We start from the raw sequence: 14,620 nt of genomic DNA, 5'->3' as shown, positions 1-14,620 counted from the left end.
ATAAGCCGCTGCGAGTGGCCAGCTACACAGGACTCCTGCCATATACTCGATGTTGATTCATTTTTCTTGTCTCTGGCCCACAATTAAACTATTAGACGACAACATGTCCATCTCTACTGGATCTGTTAGATACAGAGTTGTGGGTTATCTGTGTCACTTTTCAGGCCCAAATACTACTAACTGCTGGACTCCCAATGAATCATCTGCCGACCTCGGTGCCTTCCCCGGCGACGACAGTGGGTTGGTAATGGACGGTTGCAAGGCCAGGTAACCAAATGACAGTAACTGGCCCTTGGGAGCATACGACTTGCTACTTCCCGATGAAGCATGTCATCCTCCCATGATAAACATCGGAACCACAGGCATCCACCAGAGTGGTGGCAGGGATGTTCAAAGTCCAGCTCATACTTTTTCCTTATTATCACAAACAGCCAGCTGGCGCTTGTTGTATGGACTACATGGCTGATAGCACCAGATAGGCCAGATCTCACGGGGACCATGGGCTAGCTTATCGATCCTTCCAAAGATAAAGTGAGCCATTGATTAACCTGAAGTACTGGCACGGTCTAGAAGCCTGGGGAGGAATCCCGCCTATCGAGCTAGTAATCGTCGGCTAGACTAGTAACCCCCCTGTGTGTTTGGATAGTTTCAATTTGTCAGTCGCGGACCATACGGGATAGCGGTATCCCGCCGTATCTCGGGTCGGTCTGTCGACCTTTCATTTGGTCCCCTTTGACGATGGGATAGTACAGATCGTCTAATCTTACCAGCAATGAGAAGTACTCTGAACCTCTCCCATGACTGAACTATTTCTAGCTGGTGACTTGATTTCATCCATCTAATTGCATAGGCTCCTGGGAATGCTTGGGATAGTGGTATGATTTTGACATGTCCTATTGGAAGTCATGAGCCATAATTATGGGCTGAGTTCCCATGACGGATCTAGGTCCTTCCATGGCATGATCAAGATCACTGGAATTGAATTTCCCAAAGGGGTGTAGCGTCTTCCTCCATCTCACCTGATTCTAGTAGTCTCCAGACTGTCTCCTCCTTAGTATCAGATCCTAGCCCATCACTTCCACTATGCTGGACCTTGGCTACGGAGGAGCAGCATCCGCGGTACATCGTCATAGACTGATAAACACCGCCGCTCTCTCAACTTCATAATCCTGCTAAGCGGAGTTGTTCCGATGCCATGACGCCCTTTCTCATCGAGGTATGCGGGCTATAATCTACCTTCAATGGACGTGGTACATGTCTCCTTGCTAATGTCATCCATCTCTACGGAGTTGACAGTTAGACCCGTCACCTAATATCACGAGAAGCTTGAATGCAGAACAGTACCGACATAGAGTGGAGAGATCCAGTGCTTATCATTAGACGCTGATGAAGCTAGTAGAAATGCGGAGGCAAACGGGAGCTGGGGATACCCCGGATCGACGACCCCCACGCGGGGTCACCTCCACTTCTCCGCTTCATACTCTCCAGCGCCGTGAAGCATGCTGAAAGACATCATGCCACGGGAACTCTATAGTTAATCCGCCTACCAGGTTTAGCTCCGTCTAAAGCCTGAAGCAGATTGCCAGCAATCCTCGTTCTGATCGGCTTTCCTCCGAGACTTCTTGCTTCCTATTCACCAATCAGTAATGCCAGATACTAGCTATACCCCGGATTGCCAATGATGATGAGCAACATGTGGCTGGTTTTGGCTCGACATCTGCCGCGCTGGTCGGTACTCAAGCCTCGGGGGTGAGATAAAGAATGTCTATGTCGCCTTGACAAGGTCCGAGACCCCCACGTCGGCATGAGAATCTCGTAATGATTGGTAGACACCTAAACCTGGAAGGTAGTATCTAGGGCCGGGGGATCGATATGGAGGACAAAGCTCCCGCTAGCGTTGAACATGGAGCGCGAGTCATTTATACATTATAATCATCTTGTCTTCCGGCTCGCTCTTCCTTTCGCCCAGGCTGGACCTCAAGCTCGATAGTCTCCAGCTTGACATTGATACAACGAAATAGCCCCCTGCCAGAGCCTTCGTCAGCACGTTCTGCTAGCTTTCATCAGCCTTTGGTCTATATTCCCCGGACTTGATAATAATAGTCATCAAAATGGCGGACATATCGCATGGCAAACCACAAATCGATCATGAGGAAGATATAGGCCATCAGCCTGCAAACAATAATGAGAAGAACTGGGTCGAGAAGCAGGCGCCTGATGGCGACGTAGCGATGGCACTTTTTACCGATCCAGATGCACTTGATGAGCCTGCTGATCCGGCGGAAGTAAGAAAATTACTGTGGAAGATTGATTTCATGATCCTGCCATATCTTGCCGTTTGCTATGCGTTCTTCTACATTGACAAGGTACGCTGTTCTACATTCTTCTATGCCATTTCTGCCACAGCTAACTGTGAATTACTATAGACAACATTGAGCTATGCGGCAATCTTCGGAATTGAGGAAGACCTCAACCTCCATGGCACACAATATAGCTGGCTATCAAGTATCTTCTACTTTGGGTTTCTAGCTTGGGCGTTTGTGAGTTGATTCAACCGAGCAATGATTCCGATCGCTGACAATCTCTTAGCCCACCAACTTCCTTCTGCAACGCTTACCAATTGGTAAGAGAATCATTTTCGGTGCCGAGATACGGGCTAATTGTGCCATTTAGGAAAGTATCTTGGTGCCAATATCTTCATGTGGTACGTCGATGAACCGGTCTGTGTGTGATCAGTATGCTAAGTTTATGTAGGGGAGTATTCCTCATTATACAGGCAGCATGTCATAATTTCACAACACTCGCTGTCTTGAGAGCCCTAGGTGGTGCAGCAGAGGCATGCTCTGACCCTGCCTTTATGCTCATCACTAGTATGTGGTATACGCGACGTGAACAGCCGGTACGTTTAGGTTTATGGTATACTGCGAATGGCTTGGGGATTGCGCTTGGTGGTCTTCTGGGCTATGGAATTGGACATATCAGAGGTGCCCTACCTTCGTGGAAGTACGAGTTCATCGTAATGTAAGGGGAGCTTCTTAACACCTAATTCTTGGAACACTACTAATTAGTCTCCGTCAGTGGTTCACTTTGTGCGGCCTGGGGAATAGTCATGTTCATTATCCTGCCTGACTCCCCGGTCTCAGCGCCACTTCTCAACAAGCGGCAACGTCGAATCGCAGTCGAGAGAGTGAGGGAAAACCAGACGGGTATTGAGAATAAGCATATCAAACCACACCAGATCTGGGAAGCATTTACGGACTACAAGCTCTACTTTTTCTTTTTCCTGGGTGTAGTTTGTGAGATACGACTTCGCTGCATTCATAATATGGTTATGCTGATAAATTACTGGCAGGTAACATCCCCAACGGTGGCATCTCGAACTTTGGAACTATTATCATCAAAGGATTTGGATTCTCGACGCTTGTAACAACCTTAATGCAGGTATGTGAGATGTCCAAGACAGATAGGATGAGGTAAAATCTAACAGCACAGATTCCTTACGGAGCCATCATTGCACTATCCATCCTCCTCTGCGTGTACCTCAACGACCGCTTCGAGAATAGACGTTGTGTCTTTATCTTGATCTTCCTCCTCCCGAACATAGCAGGAGCATTTGGGCTACGCTTCGTCCCACAGCATGTCAAAGTCGGCCGCTTGATTTGCTACTACTTGACCGGGCCATACAATGCTGCCTTCGTGTTGATTCTCAGTATGCAAATCGCAAACACAGCCGGTACGTCAATGCCTTTTCCTCAGTCAATGTGAATATATTCAAGAGAACTAACGATGCACAGGACACACAAAGAAAGTCGTCACCAACGCAGTCCTTTTCCTAGGGTACTGTACCGGTAACATAGCAGGCCCTTTCTTCTATAAGGAGAGTCAAAAGTAAGCTTTCCGCTACCCAGATTTATCAGAAAATACTAATCAGCACTGGGGGAATTAACAGGCCCACCTACGATCTCGGAATCTGGTCAATGATCGTCTGCCACCTTATAGAAGTCGTGCTCATTTCCATGCTTGGTCTTCTGCTTCGCTGGGAGAACAAACGCCGTGATCGAATCCAGTCTCAGATGCCTGGTGGTCTTGAAGGGAGGGATTTGGATTCCACTGCATTTTTGGACTTGACGGATCGGGAGAATCTGAAGTATGGACACCCTTTCCCCTCATTTATACCGTCCGTTGTTGTATATGTGGGTGCTAACTGCTGGCCGTTTAATAGCTTCCGGTATATCTACTAGCCTTCGCAATACTAGCTACGCAATGCATTCCTTCTCTCTGCAGTTAGTTCTGTCTACAAAGCTTATCCGTTTCTAGCAAGCCATTGATCGCTTTATGTCCTGCCACGACATGAAATTAGTAGATGTTACCAGGCCTGCTGGAACCGAATTCATATACCCATATCTTGGACCGATGAGTTAGACAACCGTAGAAGAGATTATTGGGAAGGTGTAGATGTTCTAATTCATTATCTTTCTCTCGTTCATATGCCTCCCCCCGCCTGAAATGCCGTGAGCTGCAACAAACATCCTCAAAGAACCATCCATATCCGCCCAAAAAGTAAAAATCCGGACTGAAATTCAATATACACACATATGCTAGTAATAATACACATTCATTCGCGCCAAAATATAACCCAAGTTCAAACTATGCGCAGAAAGAGTGCTGACCGAGTCTACCGTCTCTTCGTCTGGCCACCGCCCCTCTTGCCAGTAAGCGATCTCTTCTGTCGGAGGTAGTTCGCAACGAGGTTCTCGACACTGCCCATGTCGTGCTTGGGCTTCCTATAAACCCGAAGAAGATCTCGTTAGCTTTCTCATCAAATAGTCCACAGGGACAACGATACGCACCTCATGTAATACAACCTCGCGCGTCTCTTCCTCTTCTCCGCCCTCTGTACAATCTCCACACTCTCAACATTCGGACTGAACACCTTGATCGACATCTCGACTCCAACTCTCGTCAACTGGTTCCGCAACAAGAACGAAGTATCCACGCCGCGCAACCGAATGCTCAAGCACACACCGGAGAACGGATCTCCGTTCTTGAACGTCACCCGCAGAATATCTCCGACCTTGACACTGCGAGGGCTCCGTCTGTAGTCGAAAAGAGCGCGGCGCTCGCCCGTGGGGTCCAGCTGCGCCAATTGGGCCTCTTGCACGGCGTTCACGGGGTCCTTGCACTGAGGGGCCGGTGGCGGAGGAGGGATCTTGCGTTGTTTGCGCTCTGTATACGGTCCAAGAATGAACATATTAGATATATATGATCCCATAGGTAACTCGACGCAAGTCCGAGCAAAGAGAGAGATTAGATCGATGCATACCAGGACTCGGGCGCATCCGAAGCGGTAATTGACGAAGAAACTGCTCCGGCAGGTTCTTAGGGAGAGGCTTGGGCTCTGGCTTCGCGGAGTAGACGGTGCTGAGCGCACGGCGACCGATCTGGTTGTTGACGGTGGACAGGGACTGGGGCTTCAGGAGGAGGGACCGGAAGCAGCCCAGCTGCTGCAAGATCGGGGAAGGAGACGCCATGATGCGTTTTGTGTGCAATTGCCAATTGGAACCACACACCTTGGCGTTTCGAGGGTTCTTCAATTGTAATGCTGGATGGAACTTGCTTGGGAGGGCGGATCGAGAAATTCGGACCGGCAGAATTTCCGCCAAGCCGCGAGTTGCCTGTTTGGGCCATCAGTCCCAGATTCGAACGCTCGGGAACTTTTCTGCCGCCAAATAACTATTGTCTATCTATCTACTTGCTCGGTGACCCCGGTGGTTTTGTTTTTCGGAGGGATTGAGTGAGAGGTTTCCTTTCGGATTGTATTCTTTTACCATTTCTTTTGTGTTCCGTTGAGCATAGTTTCTCTTCCCATCACGATGGCGCAAAACGCCGTGGGAAGGCTCTTCCGCAGCCAGAATTCCACTACTCTGCGTCAATCCATTGGGTCGCTCACACAGACGCGCAATGCTTCTCGAAATGGTATGTCTATTGTTGTCTGCATAGGATGCTTCTCGAGTTGAGCAAATGGAGGAACTAACGAAGCCTCCGCAGCCATCCCTACCTTTCAACAAACCTCGTCCCCGGAGCTGGACCAAGCCCTCACCCGCTTCCGCGAAGAGCTCTTCATACCCTTCGGCCTTGGCCAGGACCAACGACGTCTCATGTTCCGCCAGAAATACGCCGACCGATTGGAGCAAGAACCCGTGACGGCCAACATTAGCGAGGACGAAGACTTCCTCCTCCGGCCGATGGACCCGCAATCACGACCCACGCTCAAAGAAGCCGCGGAGGTAATCAGCCTGATGCAGAGCAAGGAGGACTGGAAGAACCTGGTGCCATTCCTATCGGGACTACAGCTGGCCAAGCGGCATTTGAAGCCTAGCCGGTTGGAGTGGCTTGTGCGGAAGGCGGGCGAACACAATGCGCTGAACTCCGTGGTGGAGTGCGCGAAGCAGGCGGAGAAAACGGGTGTGCGGCTGAATGAGGTCGGAATTGTGCAGCGGTTGTTCTTTGAACTACATCGCAAGGCTCAGAAGGCGGAGTTCCAGGGTCAGGAGGTTACAAAGGCTTTCAATATGGCGACGCAGTTGGTTGGGTTGATGGAACGGCCGGCACATGCTCAGCATGATGTGATGGCTGATCCCAAGAGGAAGCCGTTTGTGGCGGGTACGTTGTTGGAGTTGAGTGCTGCTAGGGCGCTGAGCGAGTTCGAGGGTAAGGATCAGGGTGGTCTGGTGCGCATCTACAGTAGTCGGGTGCTGGGGTGCTGGAAGATGGGCAACTTTGCTAGTGATGTCCAGGATTGGCGCGCCGTGGATAAGATGCTGCAGGAGAATGTGCCTATCTATAATGGTATGAAGCTCGCGCTGAAGGTGCAGGGCATTGCCAATGAGAAGGCTGTTGCTCCTGGCTTGAAGAACCGGCTTAATGAGCTGGGTCAGTTGATCGCCAAGCAGAAGAAGAGCGCTCCCCAGGAGATTCAGAAGAACCCTTCGCTGGGTCTGGAGCAGGCTCAGCTCCTTCATGAGGATTAGAGCCGGTGTCTTTACATTTTGCCATTTCAGCTGATTTATCTTTAACTGTATATTACCATTTTGGATCGTTCGGAGCTGTATCTGTATTTGAAGATAGATGCCATTTCCTTTCCTTCTCTTCTGAGAAAAACTAAGCCGTGCTTGCTAAGATTCACTGTTATGATGCAAGTGATGAGATGGTTTGCTGATGGGGTTGGGGTCTGGGTGAAAGGATTCGACAATAAGTAAGAAAGAGAAAGGAACCCGGAAAATATATGCTCAAACGCTCATTTTGTGCTCGACAGATGAACTAGGGAAGGAGCTCAAAGGTGTTATCATCGCGAATACGAGCACGTCCTGCCAGGGTGGTCTTGCCAGCGATGACAGAAGGGCCGGATACGGTGATCTAAGATATTAGTTAGCGGATGAGGAAGATGTCTGGTTGTCGGCTGACTTACCTGGCCCTCTTCGCTTGCCTCATCGCCCGACACACCAGTCAACACAACTTCGACACTGCTCAGAGGCGCACCAAAGTGGCTCGAGCCTTGGAAGCGGCGATAGTCGAAGACATTGGTTTGGAAGATAGCACCGGCAACCCCGGGACCGGTCAAGGCGTACACCACACGTGCTCCAGTGAGAATACGCAAGTCTGCGAGTTGCTCATAGTCCAACTGAGCCTCGCGATCGGCATCAACACGGTGCGAAATGCACAACAGACGCAGCTTATCAAGCGAGAGTTCGGCGGTAGGCCCGACATTGGCCACCTGGTTCAGCAATCCATGCGAGGGCATGTAACCGGAATCCAGGCTTCGCACCTGGATCCAGCGAGAAAAGAGAGAGATAAACCCAGAGTGCGGCTTCATAAACTTGCTGTGATATTCGGACATGGTGCGAGAAGAAGCAACAATGACGGTCGGAGACAATCCAACAGTGGCGAGAGCGAAGTCGACGTTCTCTCCAGCAACCGAGTTGAGGGCAACGGACGCATTCGAGTAAAGTGCAGCCATGATTTGGCACAGAGGGTATGACCGCGAGAGGGAATCAGTCGAGAGAACGAGATCGTTGGGGCTGAGCCGCTGAGGACGAGGCAGGGAGAACATGATTCCAGCAATGCCAGCAACCAGATTCTGTTCTATCAGTTAGTGCTCGACCAGACCGAATGTGTTGTTAGCAAATGGCCTACCTCCGACTGATACTCAACGAACTCGCCTGCGGATGACTTGGAGGGCCAGACAGTGGTGAGCGAAGGCGCGGGAGAACTGGGGTCCCAGCTGGGAACTTCGAGTCCGGCAAGGTCCTTCTTTTCTTCCACCAGCTCGTGCCAGACGCGCACCTCCAGAGTACCCTTGACATCTTCAGGGACATCGTTCCAGTCCATGTGCCTGCTTCCCAATTTCGCGACCCAGATGACCTGCGAGAGCTGATCATTACCCTTGGCGACGAGAGACAGGTCAAGAGCGCCGGCCTCTGCGATAAGAGCTTCCGCTCCAGACTCCTTCAGAAGAGTCGATAGAGAGTCCGCGTCCAAATTGTGGGGGATGATGATCGTCTTGAGTCCGTAGAAAGCGCCCGCTAGAGATCTCGTCAGCAACGAATGGAGCCATCAGACAAATGGAGGGTTTTCGAACCGAAGATAGCAGCCAGAAGCTCAACCGAGTCTGTCAGACAGACAGCAATCGTGTTCACCTTCGAGTTCTGCAAGCGACTTCCAATGACATTGATTTCTTGGGTCACTTGCTCCAACGAATGCTCGATTGCTTTTCTACCAAGCACAGTATAGATCTTTCCTTGTTTGCCAGAAACTTTGCCATCCTCTCCCACTGCACCCCGCACGGCAGCCTTCCAGACATCGCGCAAATCACCCTTGCGACCGCTTGTCCATCGCGGAGCGCCGGGGTCCTTAACGTTCAGTCCGGATCGGAGGGGAAAACCGTGCGGAGTCTCTAGACTGCGGTATTGCGCAGTTTCACCGGGCTGTCGTACGGGGAAAGCAGTCGATTGGCGAGCGAGTAGAAACGGATGAATATCGGAGTCTTTTGAAGTGACGAAGGAGAAGACGAGAAAGGCGACAATGCCGCCCGCGATCAGAGTAGTGTAGATGTTCCAGTCAGCCAGAAGCTGTGCCGCGAAGGCATCGAGCTTGGCCACGATGGACGGATTGGAGTCCATTATGGAGAGAGCGAGTGTATCTAGTGTGATGTGTCAAGCATCCATACACAAATTGAAGGAAAGAAATGCTTCTTCTCGAATGAGTCGGGTGAGATTGAGGAAAAGAGTGAGTGACGTGAGGGGGCTTAGCCGGGGCTGAGGCTAATGGCTTATGGAAGAATGGCTATGATGCCAGATGTGGGGAGCCGCGGCGCCTAAGCTGACTAGTGCCGCTGAAAGCTCCCGATTTGGGTTGGCTGAAAACTTCGCGCCAAAAGCGCTTGTGGTTACCAGTGACCCTTGCCGGCGCACTCATCATCAAAACAATCAGTCGCTGCCCCATTCACCACCGTGCCCCCTGCCCCTCCCCTGCGATTATGACCCTGTCGGGGCCTTCGTTGTAATCCGTCATCAGAGATTCCATAGCCACCAATGTGGTAGGACACGCGTATTCCCTTTGTGCAATTGATCCAACTACAGGTAAGTTCCAACAACAATTTTCCTATTTCAGGTAAGTTATCACACCCCCCTTGCCCATCGTTGCGACAAGGTGCCGTACTAACACCGTGTAGTGTTATCTTCACCCAAGCATTTACCCTCCCCCTCTTCGATATAAACCAATGGCGTCCCCCGCCCCTCCTTCTACCCCGAAAGCTGCATCTGCACCTGCAGCGACGCCCGATGGCTCCCAGACGCCTGGAAAGTGGCGGCATCCTCATCTGAACGAGGTGGTCCGCCGACAGAATGCTGGTACATTCGGAGATCGCAACGTGAATAGGCTTGTGTGGAACACGGCCGCTTTGTTTGCGACCTGGGCGTTTGGAGAAACTGTCAAGTCATAGTAAGTGCTAGCAGACGCATCAGGTGCGCGGTTCCATGGGCCTCCTAACCAGCGTCGCAACAGTTCTCTTTGGCTCCAGAAAATCAGCCCGGTCCCTACATACCCCGATCTTTCATTGCTAGTCCTACGACTTATCTTTGCTCTGAATATCCTGGTTGCTTTGTACCCTCTCTTCCGACCGAAAGACAATTTCTCCGACATTCCGTTGACCCCTACACAACGCTCGCTATTGGGACTGGATCCCTCTGCTACACAGTCGCTGACTCCGGGCACGACCTACGTTACACCACCGAGGTACCGACTATCTGCGTCTCGGAACGCCAGCCCAGCTAGCAGATCCGGTTCGCCCTTGTCAGCAAGTGCTGGCGCGTCCGGACGCAGGCTATCGTCTGGGGCCTCTTTTTCACCCTCTCCGAGTCCGTTATTGCACAAAGTGGTCACAAATGGGAGCAAGGAAAGCGGGCGGAGGCCGAGCTTTGGGTCTTCGTCCCCGCTCGGGCGCAGCTCATCTTTCTCGCCCTTCAAAGAATCTTCTTTTAAGGAGTCTACGTTCAAAGACTCTACATCCACATTCAGGGAGTCGACCATGTCGACATTTTCCGGTATGTCCAGCATTGCGCCTGCAACTCCTTCACCAGTAGGTGGCAAACGTGTGAGCTTGGGTCTGAGCAACAAGTGGCTGTATGAGCGGAGTCGGCGCCTCTCAGCAAGCAACGGTAGCCTTTGATTTATATCAGACTATTGGTTTTGTTCTTGGTCTCAGGGAAGAATAAGAGACGTTTCATGTAAACTCGTGTTTTCTAGCGGGGTGCTTCGGAAATACCTTTAAGCCGTATTTTGTTATGATGTTGCATGCTGCATGATGTACTTTTAGAGATGGTCCGATTCCTAAGAATATTCTTGAATAAATCTCCGAGGGACTGCGACTTGATCGCCGCATAATTTAATATAGGAGACGGTGTGTAGGTTCAGCTGAGGTTCGTTCCCCAGTCGATCTCCGGGTCTCCGCGGGCCTAGTTCCCGCTTCCAAGGCATTGACCCCAAGACCGCCAACATGCCACAAGTTCATTCATTCACACGCGGCCTCAGACTATTGGGCTTACGTCCCAAGCAAATCACCCTCGAGGATCACCCTCGTACCGGACATTCCTCCTAAGATTCTAGTGCTGCTTTACTGCATGAGGTCAATAATTCCGTGATCTTCGCTGGAGACTTCACGATGGGAGCTTCGGAGTCCAAGCTCGTCTTCAAGCAGGGCATCTTCCGTCTTTCAGAGGAGAAGGACATTCCTGCGGATGATCCCTATTGGGCCAGGGTTCGCTTTTCTTGTTCCTGCTTCAAGCTGTGCTGTGACGCCTCAGTGGATTACTGACCGATTTGTGTAGTTCTGGGAGCTCCCAGAGTCCTCAGAGGACGTCTTCAGCCTATTCACACCTGCCGATATACGACGGACTCGCGATCATGCCTTATCCAACTTTGAAACTCTCTTACTCTCCATCACGTCCCGTCTAACCGTCTTAAAAAATCACCCATCTTTCCCTGACCCCGAGCTCGCCCCCGACCGCGATGCGCTCAACTGTATCCGCATCCTTACCCGCCTCCTCCCCTACATTTACGAGGCAGAACATCTAGAGGAATGGGAGGAGAAGTTTTTCTGGGCTCGTCGCAAGAAGAGAACCAGAGAGGCGCAGGTGGCGGCGGAGGTACTATTTGATGAAGCGCAGGCGGAGGACCCAGATCAGACAGCCCCGCGATCCACGGGTTTTGAAGATGCGAAGCCTTTAGCTGAGGAGCTTATTGACAACCTGCTCGAGCTTCTTTTCTACACTAACTTCACAATTCCGCCGTTGCCTACCGCAAAGAGCAAGGTGTCGTACTCGATCTGGCAGAGTGGGGTGGGTTGCAATACGTCAATGGGGTCTACAAAAGAGCTAGAGAACAACCGCTGCGAGATCCTACGGCTATTGCTTACTTTGACAGGAAAAGCAATGTACATGCCGTCTAGTGAGTTATTTTCTTGTCTTTATAAGGAAACACATGCTGACTATCGAAGGCCTACTTCCTGTACAAGGCGTCAAGGCTATCACTTACATGACGACTTGTTCGGACAAGCAGGTGGTACTAACTCTACTATGCTCACTACTGAACACTGTACGATTTGGAAACACCCCAATAGAAGGATGTGGGATTGTGCTAATGAACCTGCGACAGGCTATCAAGTACAACCCTGCTTCATGGAGGGTGCCCTATGATCATGTTGTCTGGAAAGACCCCAAACAGATATTGGTCATCTATTGTCTGCAATTTCTCCTCGTCCTCCTTCTATATCCAGTACCAGAAGATGGTCGCGGGTCACCGCCAAAGAACTATTATCGACACTACTTTGGAAGATTGCATCGGCCACAAGACTTCCAGTTCCTTACTGATGGCATGACTCGGATTTTGAATCAACCGGTTAGTTCTGCCTTGAACCATACTAATCGCTCTGCTAACCCCTACTCAACAGATGCAAGCGACCAACTCCTATCTTCCGGGTAGTCAGAGATCGGTCAAATGGGCACCTGAGATGCTCGTCTTGTTCTGGGAGGCGTTGCAGTGCAACAAGCGATTCCGGTCCTTCATTATTGACTCAAACCGGTCGCACGACTTTGTTATTCTCTGCATATTTTACGCCATCGAGTATAAATCAGACCCCTCTAAGCAGGGTGTGGTCAGGATGTGCATCTTCATCATGCAGACGATGAGCGTGGAGCCCAATTTTGGCCAGAGTCTGAATACCAAGTTCGAGGCCCAGGAGACTCTTCCTCAGAGTATCCGTATCCCTGGGTTCCGGGGATCTTATGCCGATTTTTTGATCATGGTTTGTCGCTCATGGTTTGAAGACTAGTTACATGAACTGACAGTGGTATAGTCCATCCACACTCTAATCACTGCCAGCAAAGGAAAGCTGAACACAGTCTACCCTGCGCTTCTGGCTATCATTAACAATATTGCCCCGCATGTCGAGCATCTTTCTCCAGGCTCGTGCTCGAAGTTGCTGCAGCTCTTCTCATCCATGTCAGCGCCCAGTTTCCTTCTGGCTAATGAGACGAATCACACCCTTCTTTCCTCAGTCCTTGAGTCTATCAACTCAATTCTTGAACATCAGTTTACCAGTAGGTCATGTGTTGCAACTCCTGAAATGACATGCTAACTTGTTGCAGAAAATCCTTTCCTGGTGTATGCTATCCTGAAATATAGAAAGCGTTTTGAGGCAGTACGAGAATTCACTCTTGAGAGCGGACAACAAGAGATAGAACGCCAGAATGAGCGAAGAAAGTCTTCAAGCGGTTCGCATGAATTTGTCTGCAGTCCAGTTCTTTCTGCTTCTGAGGAAGAACCTCCGGTGCCTTCAGACACTCGTTCTCCATTGGGTCGCATACCAGAGGAAAATAGTCCTTTTGCCATTGGCGGAGATGAGGATTCAGATGATGAGGGAGAGGGTCGGGACACACCGGCACAGGATTCGCCATCGGTACAGACTTCTCGTCGACCTTCGATTTCCTCTGTCATCGAAGAAAGCGTTCCCCTTCAACTGCGCGGCATGTCTGAGAAGGCACGAGGCAAGATGCCTGCTGGACAGCCGTCCTTCTCGCGTCAAAATAGTATGACTAGTCAGATTAGTCTTTCGACGGCTTTTCCGACTTCGTCCAGCGGTTTCACGCCGACTACAGCTTGGGTAGGTAGCATCCTTTCTTCCCTGCGTTACACCATTAATAGTAAACTTCTTCTAGCTCGAATCCTGGTTAGCTGAGCTGCCACTCCACACTATTCTCACGATAGTCTCCGCCATTGCTCCTCATGTTCCTGAGGCTGCATTCCGATCCGCCTCCAGCCCTGAAGCTCGAACTCTAATTAGCAATCTCCCATCGTTTTTGGAAGATCCTGCAATCCATACCATTGTTTCAGAGCCATCGCCGGTCCGCGTCCACTCGTTCGAGTGGTCCGCCCTTTCAATGGGTTGGTATGAGTCTTTGCTCTGGGGATTCATCTTCTCGAGCGAAATGGTGGTTGGCACCGCCTCGGGCGCCACGCCGGGCACGGTTGGTGTTTGGAACGGGACCAGTATCAAACTGTTCAAGGTCCAAGAGGCGGCAGCGCAAGGGCCCACATTACTTGCTCCCAAGGGAGCAGTGGACGCCGTAGGAAGCAACTTGGTTCAACGCATTGGGAACCTAAGCTTCCGGCGAAGCAGCACACAGGAGTCTCAAACCAGCTCTCGACCACCATCAATTCGGGAGGTCTGAGGCAGTTATGCCGGACTTCTGTTAGCTTCGTTTTGCTGGGGTATGGATGCGTGTCATTTATTCTGTTAGCTCTTCTTCTAATGATTCTTATGTTTGAATGATACCTTCCCGGCGTCTCGCAGATGGGCTGGTTTGTGTGCAGTTTTAGTTTAGTATACTTTAGAAGGCTAGCGTCAGGTTGATCTTCCATTGTCCGTTCGCTTTGTATGTAGGTTGCTGTAGTATCAAGCGAATTGCTCATGTTAAAACTTAATACTCCTTATTTACTACATCATTATTTCGGTGGTTGCTCGTGGTTTCCATCTCCATCCCATGGGAGTTGACGGCCGCCACGT

The 14,620-nt window shown here is 50.7% G+C and overlaps 6 protein-coding genes across 6 annotated transcripts; 4 read left to right on the top strand and 2 right to left on the bottom strand.

The window, feature by feature from the left end:
• Window positions 1-2,111: 2,111 nt before the first annotated feature.
• ASPBRDRAFT_195155 (putative MFS allantoate transporter) lies at window positions 2,112-4,241 on the top strand (the record flags this gene model as incomplete). Its single annotated transcript, XM_067620836.1, has 11 exons — window positions 2,112-2,366; window positions 2,427-2,540; window positions 2,590-2,623; window positions 2,674-2,704; window positions 2,755-3,021; window positions 3,079-3,296; window positions 3,353-3,441; window positions 3,493-3,733; window positions 3,795-3,888; window positions 3,950-4,147; window positions 4,223-4,241. 11 exons carry the CDS (start codon window positions 2,112-2,114, stop codon window positions 4,239-4,241), a joined length of 1,560 nt encoding a protein of 519 aa, XP_067479696.1.
• A 434-nt stretch (window positions 4,242-4,675) lies between these two features.
• On the bottom strand, window positions 4,676-5,531 carry ASPBRDRAFT_195154 (mitochondrial 54S ribosomal protein bL19m; the record flags this gene model as incomplete). Its single annotated transcript, XM_067620835.1, has 3 exons — window positions 4,676-4,784; window positions 4,851-5,226; window positions 5,324-5,531. The coding sequence occupies 3 exons, from the start codon at window positions 5,529-5,531 to the stop codon at window positions 4,676-4,678; spliced, it is 693 nt and encodes a 230-aa protein (XP_067479695.1).
• Window positions 5,532-5,873: 342 nt separating this feature from the next.
• ASPBRDRAFT_124002 (uncharacterized protein) lies at window positions 5,874-7,031 on the top strand (the record flags this gene model as incomplete). Its single annotated transcript, XM_067617655.1, has 2 exons — window positions 5,874-5,976; window positions 6,049-7,031. The coding sequence occupies 2 exons, from the start codon at window positions 5,874-5,876 to the stop codon at window positions 7,029-7,031; spliced, it is 1,086 nt and encodes a 361-aa protein (XP_067479694.1).
• Window positions 7,032-7,320: 289 nt separating this feature from the next.
• On the bottom strand, window positions 7,321-9,179 carry ASPBRDRAFT_123307 (uncharacterized protein; the record flags this gene model as incomplete). Its single annotated transcript, XM_067617586.1, has 4 exons — window positions 7,321-7,416; window positions 7,469-8,137; window positions 8,194-8,582; window positions 8,639-9,179. The coding sequence occupies 4 exons, from the start codon at window positions 9,177-9,179 to the stop codon at window positions 7,321-7,323; spliced, it is 1,695 nt and encodes a 564-aa protein (XP_067479693.1).
• Window positions 9,180-9,778: 599 nt separating this feature from the next.
• ASPBRDRAFT_195151 (uncharacterized protein) lies at window positions 9,779-10,726 on the top strand (the record flags this gene model as incomplete). The annotated part of the gene is made up of 2 exons (XM_067620834.1): window positions 9,779-9,999; window positions 10,063-10,726. 2 exons carry the CDS (start codon window positions 9,779-9,781, stop codon window positions 10,724-10,726), a joined length of 885 nt encoding a protein of 294 aa, XP_067479692.1.
• A 492-nt stretch (window positions 10,727-11,218) lies between these two features.
• ASPBRDRAFT_124456 (Hid1 family protein) lies at window positions 11,219-14,285 on the top strand (the record flags this gene model as incomplete). The annotated part of the gene is made up of 8 exons (XM_067617693.1): window positions 11,219-11,314; window positions 11,385-12,003; window positions 12,053-12,150; window positions 12,211-12,453; window positions 12,506-12,859; window positions 12,911-13,154; window positions 13,203-13,717; window positions 13,773-14,285. 8 exons carry the CDS (start codon window positions 11,219-11,221, stop codon window positions 14,283-14,285), a joined length of 2,682 nt encoding a protein of 893 aa, XP_067479691.1.
• Between the last annotated feature and the right edge of the window lie 335 nt (window positions 14,286-14,620).

This window comes from Aspergillus brasiliensis (assembly GCF_001889945.1).
Source record: "Aspergillus brasiliensis CBS 101740 unplaced genomic scaffold ASPBRscaffold_5, whole genome shotgun sequence".
In the NCBI taxonomy this organism is placed as follows: Eukaryota; Fungi; Ascomycota; class Eurotiomycetes; order Eurotiales; family Aspergillaceae; genus Aspergillus; species Aspergillus brasiliensis.
Note: the sequence above shows the minus strand (reverse complement) of the source record. Positions and strands in the feature narration are given on the sequence as shown.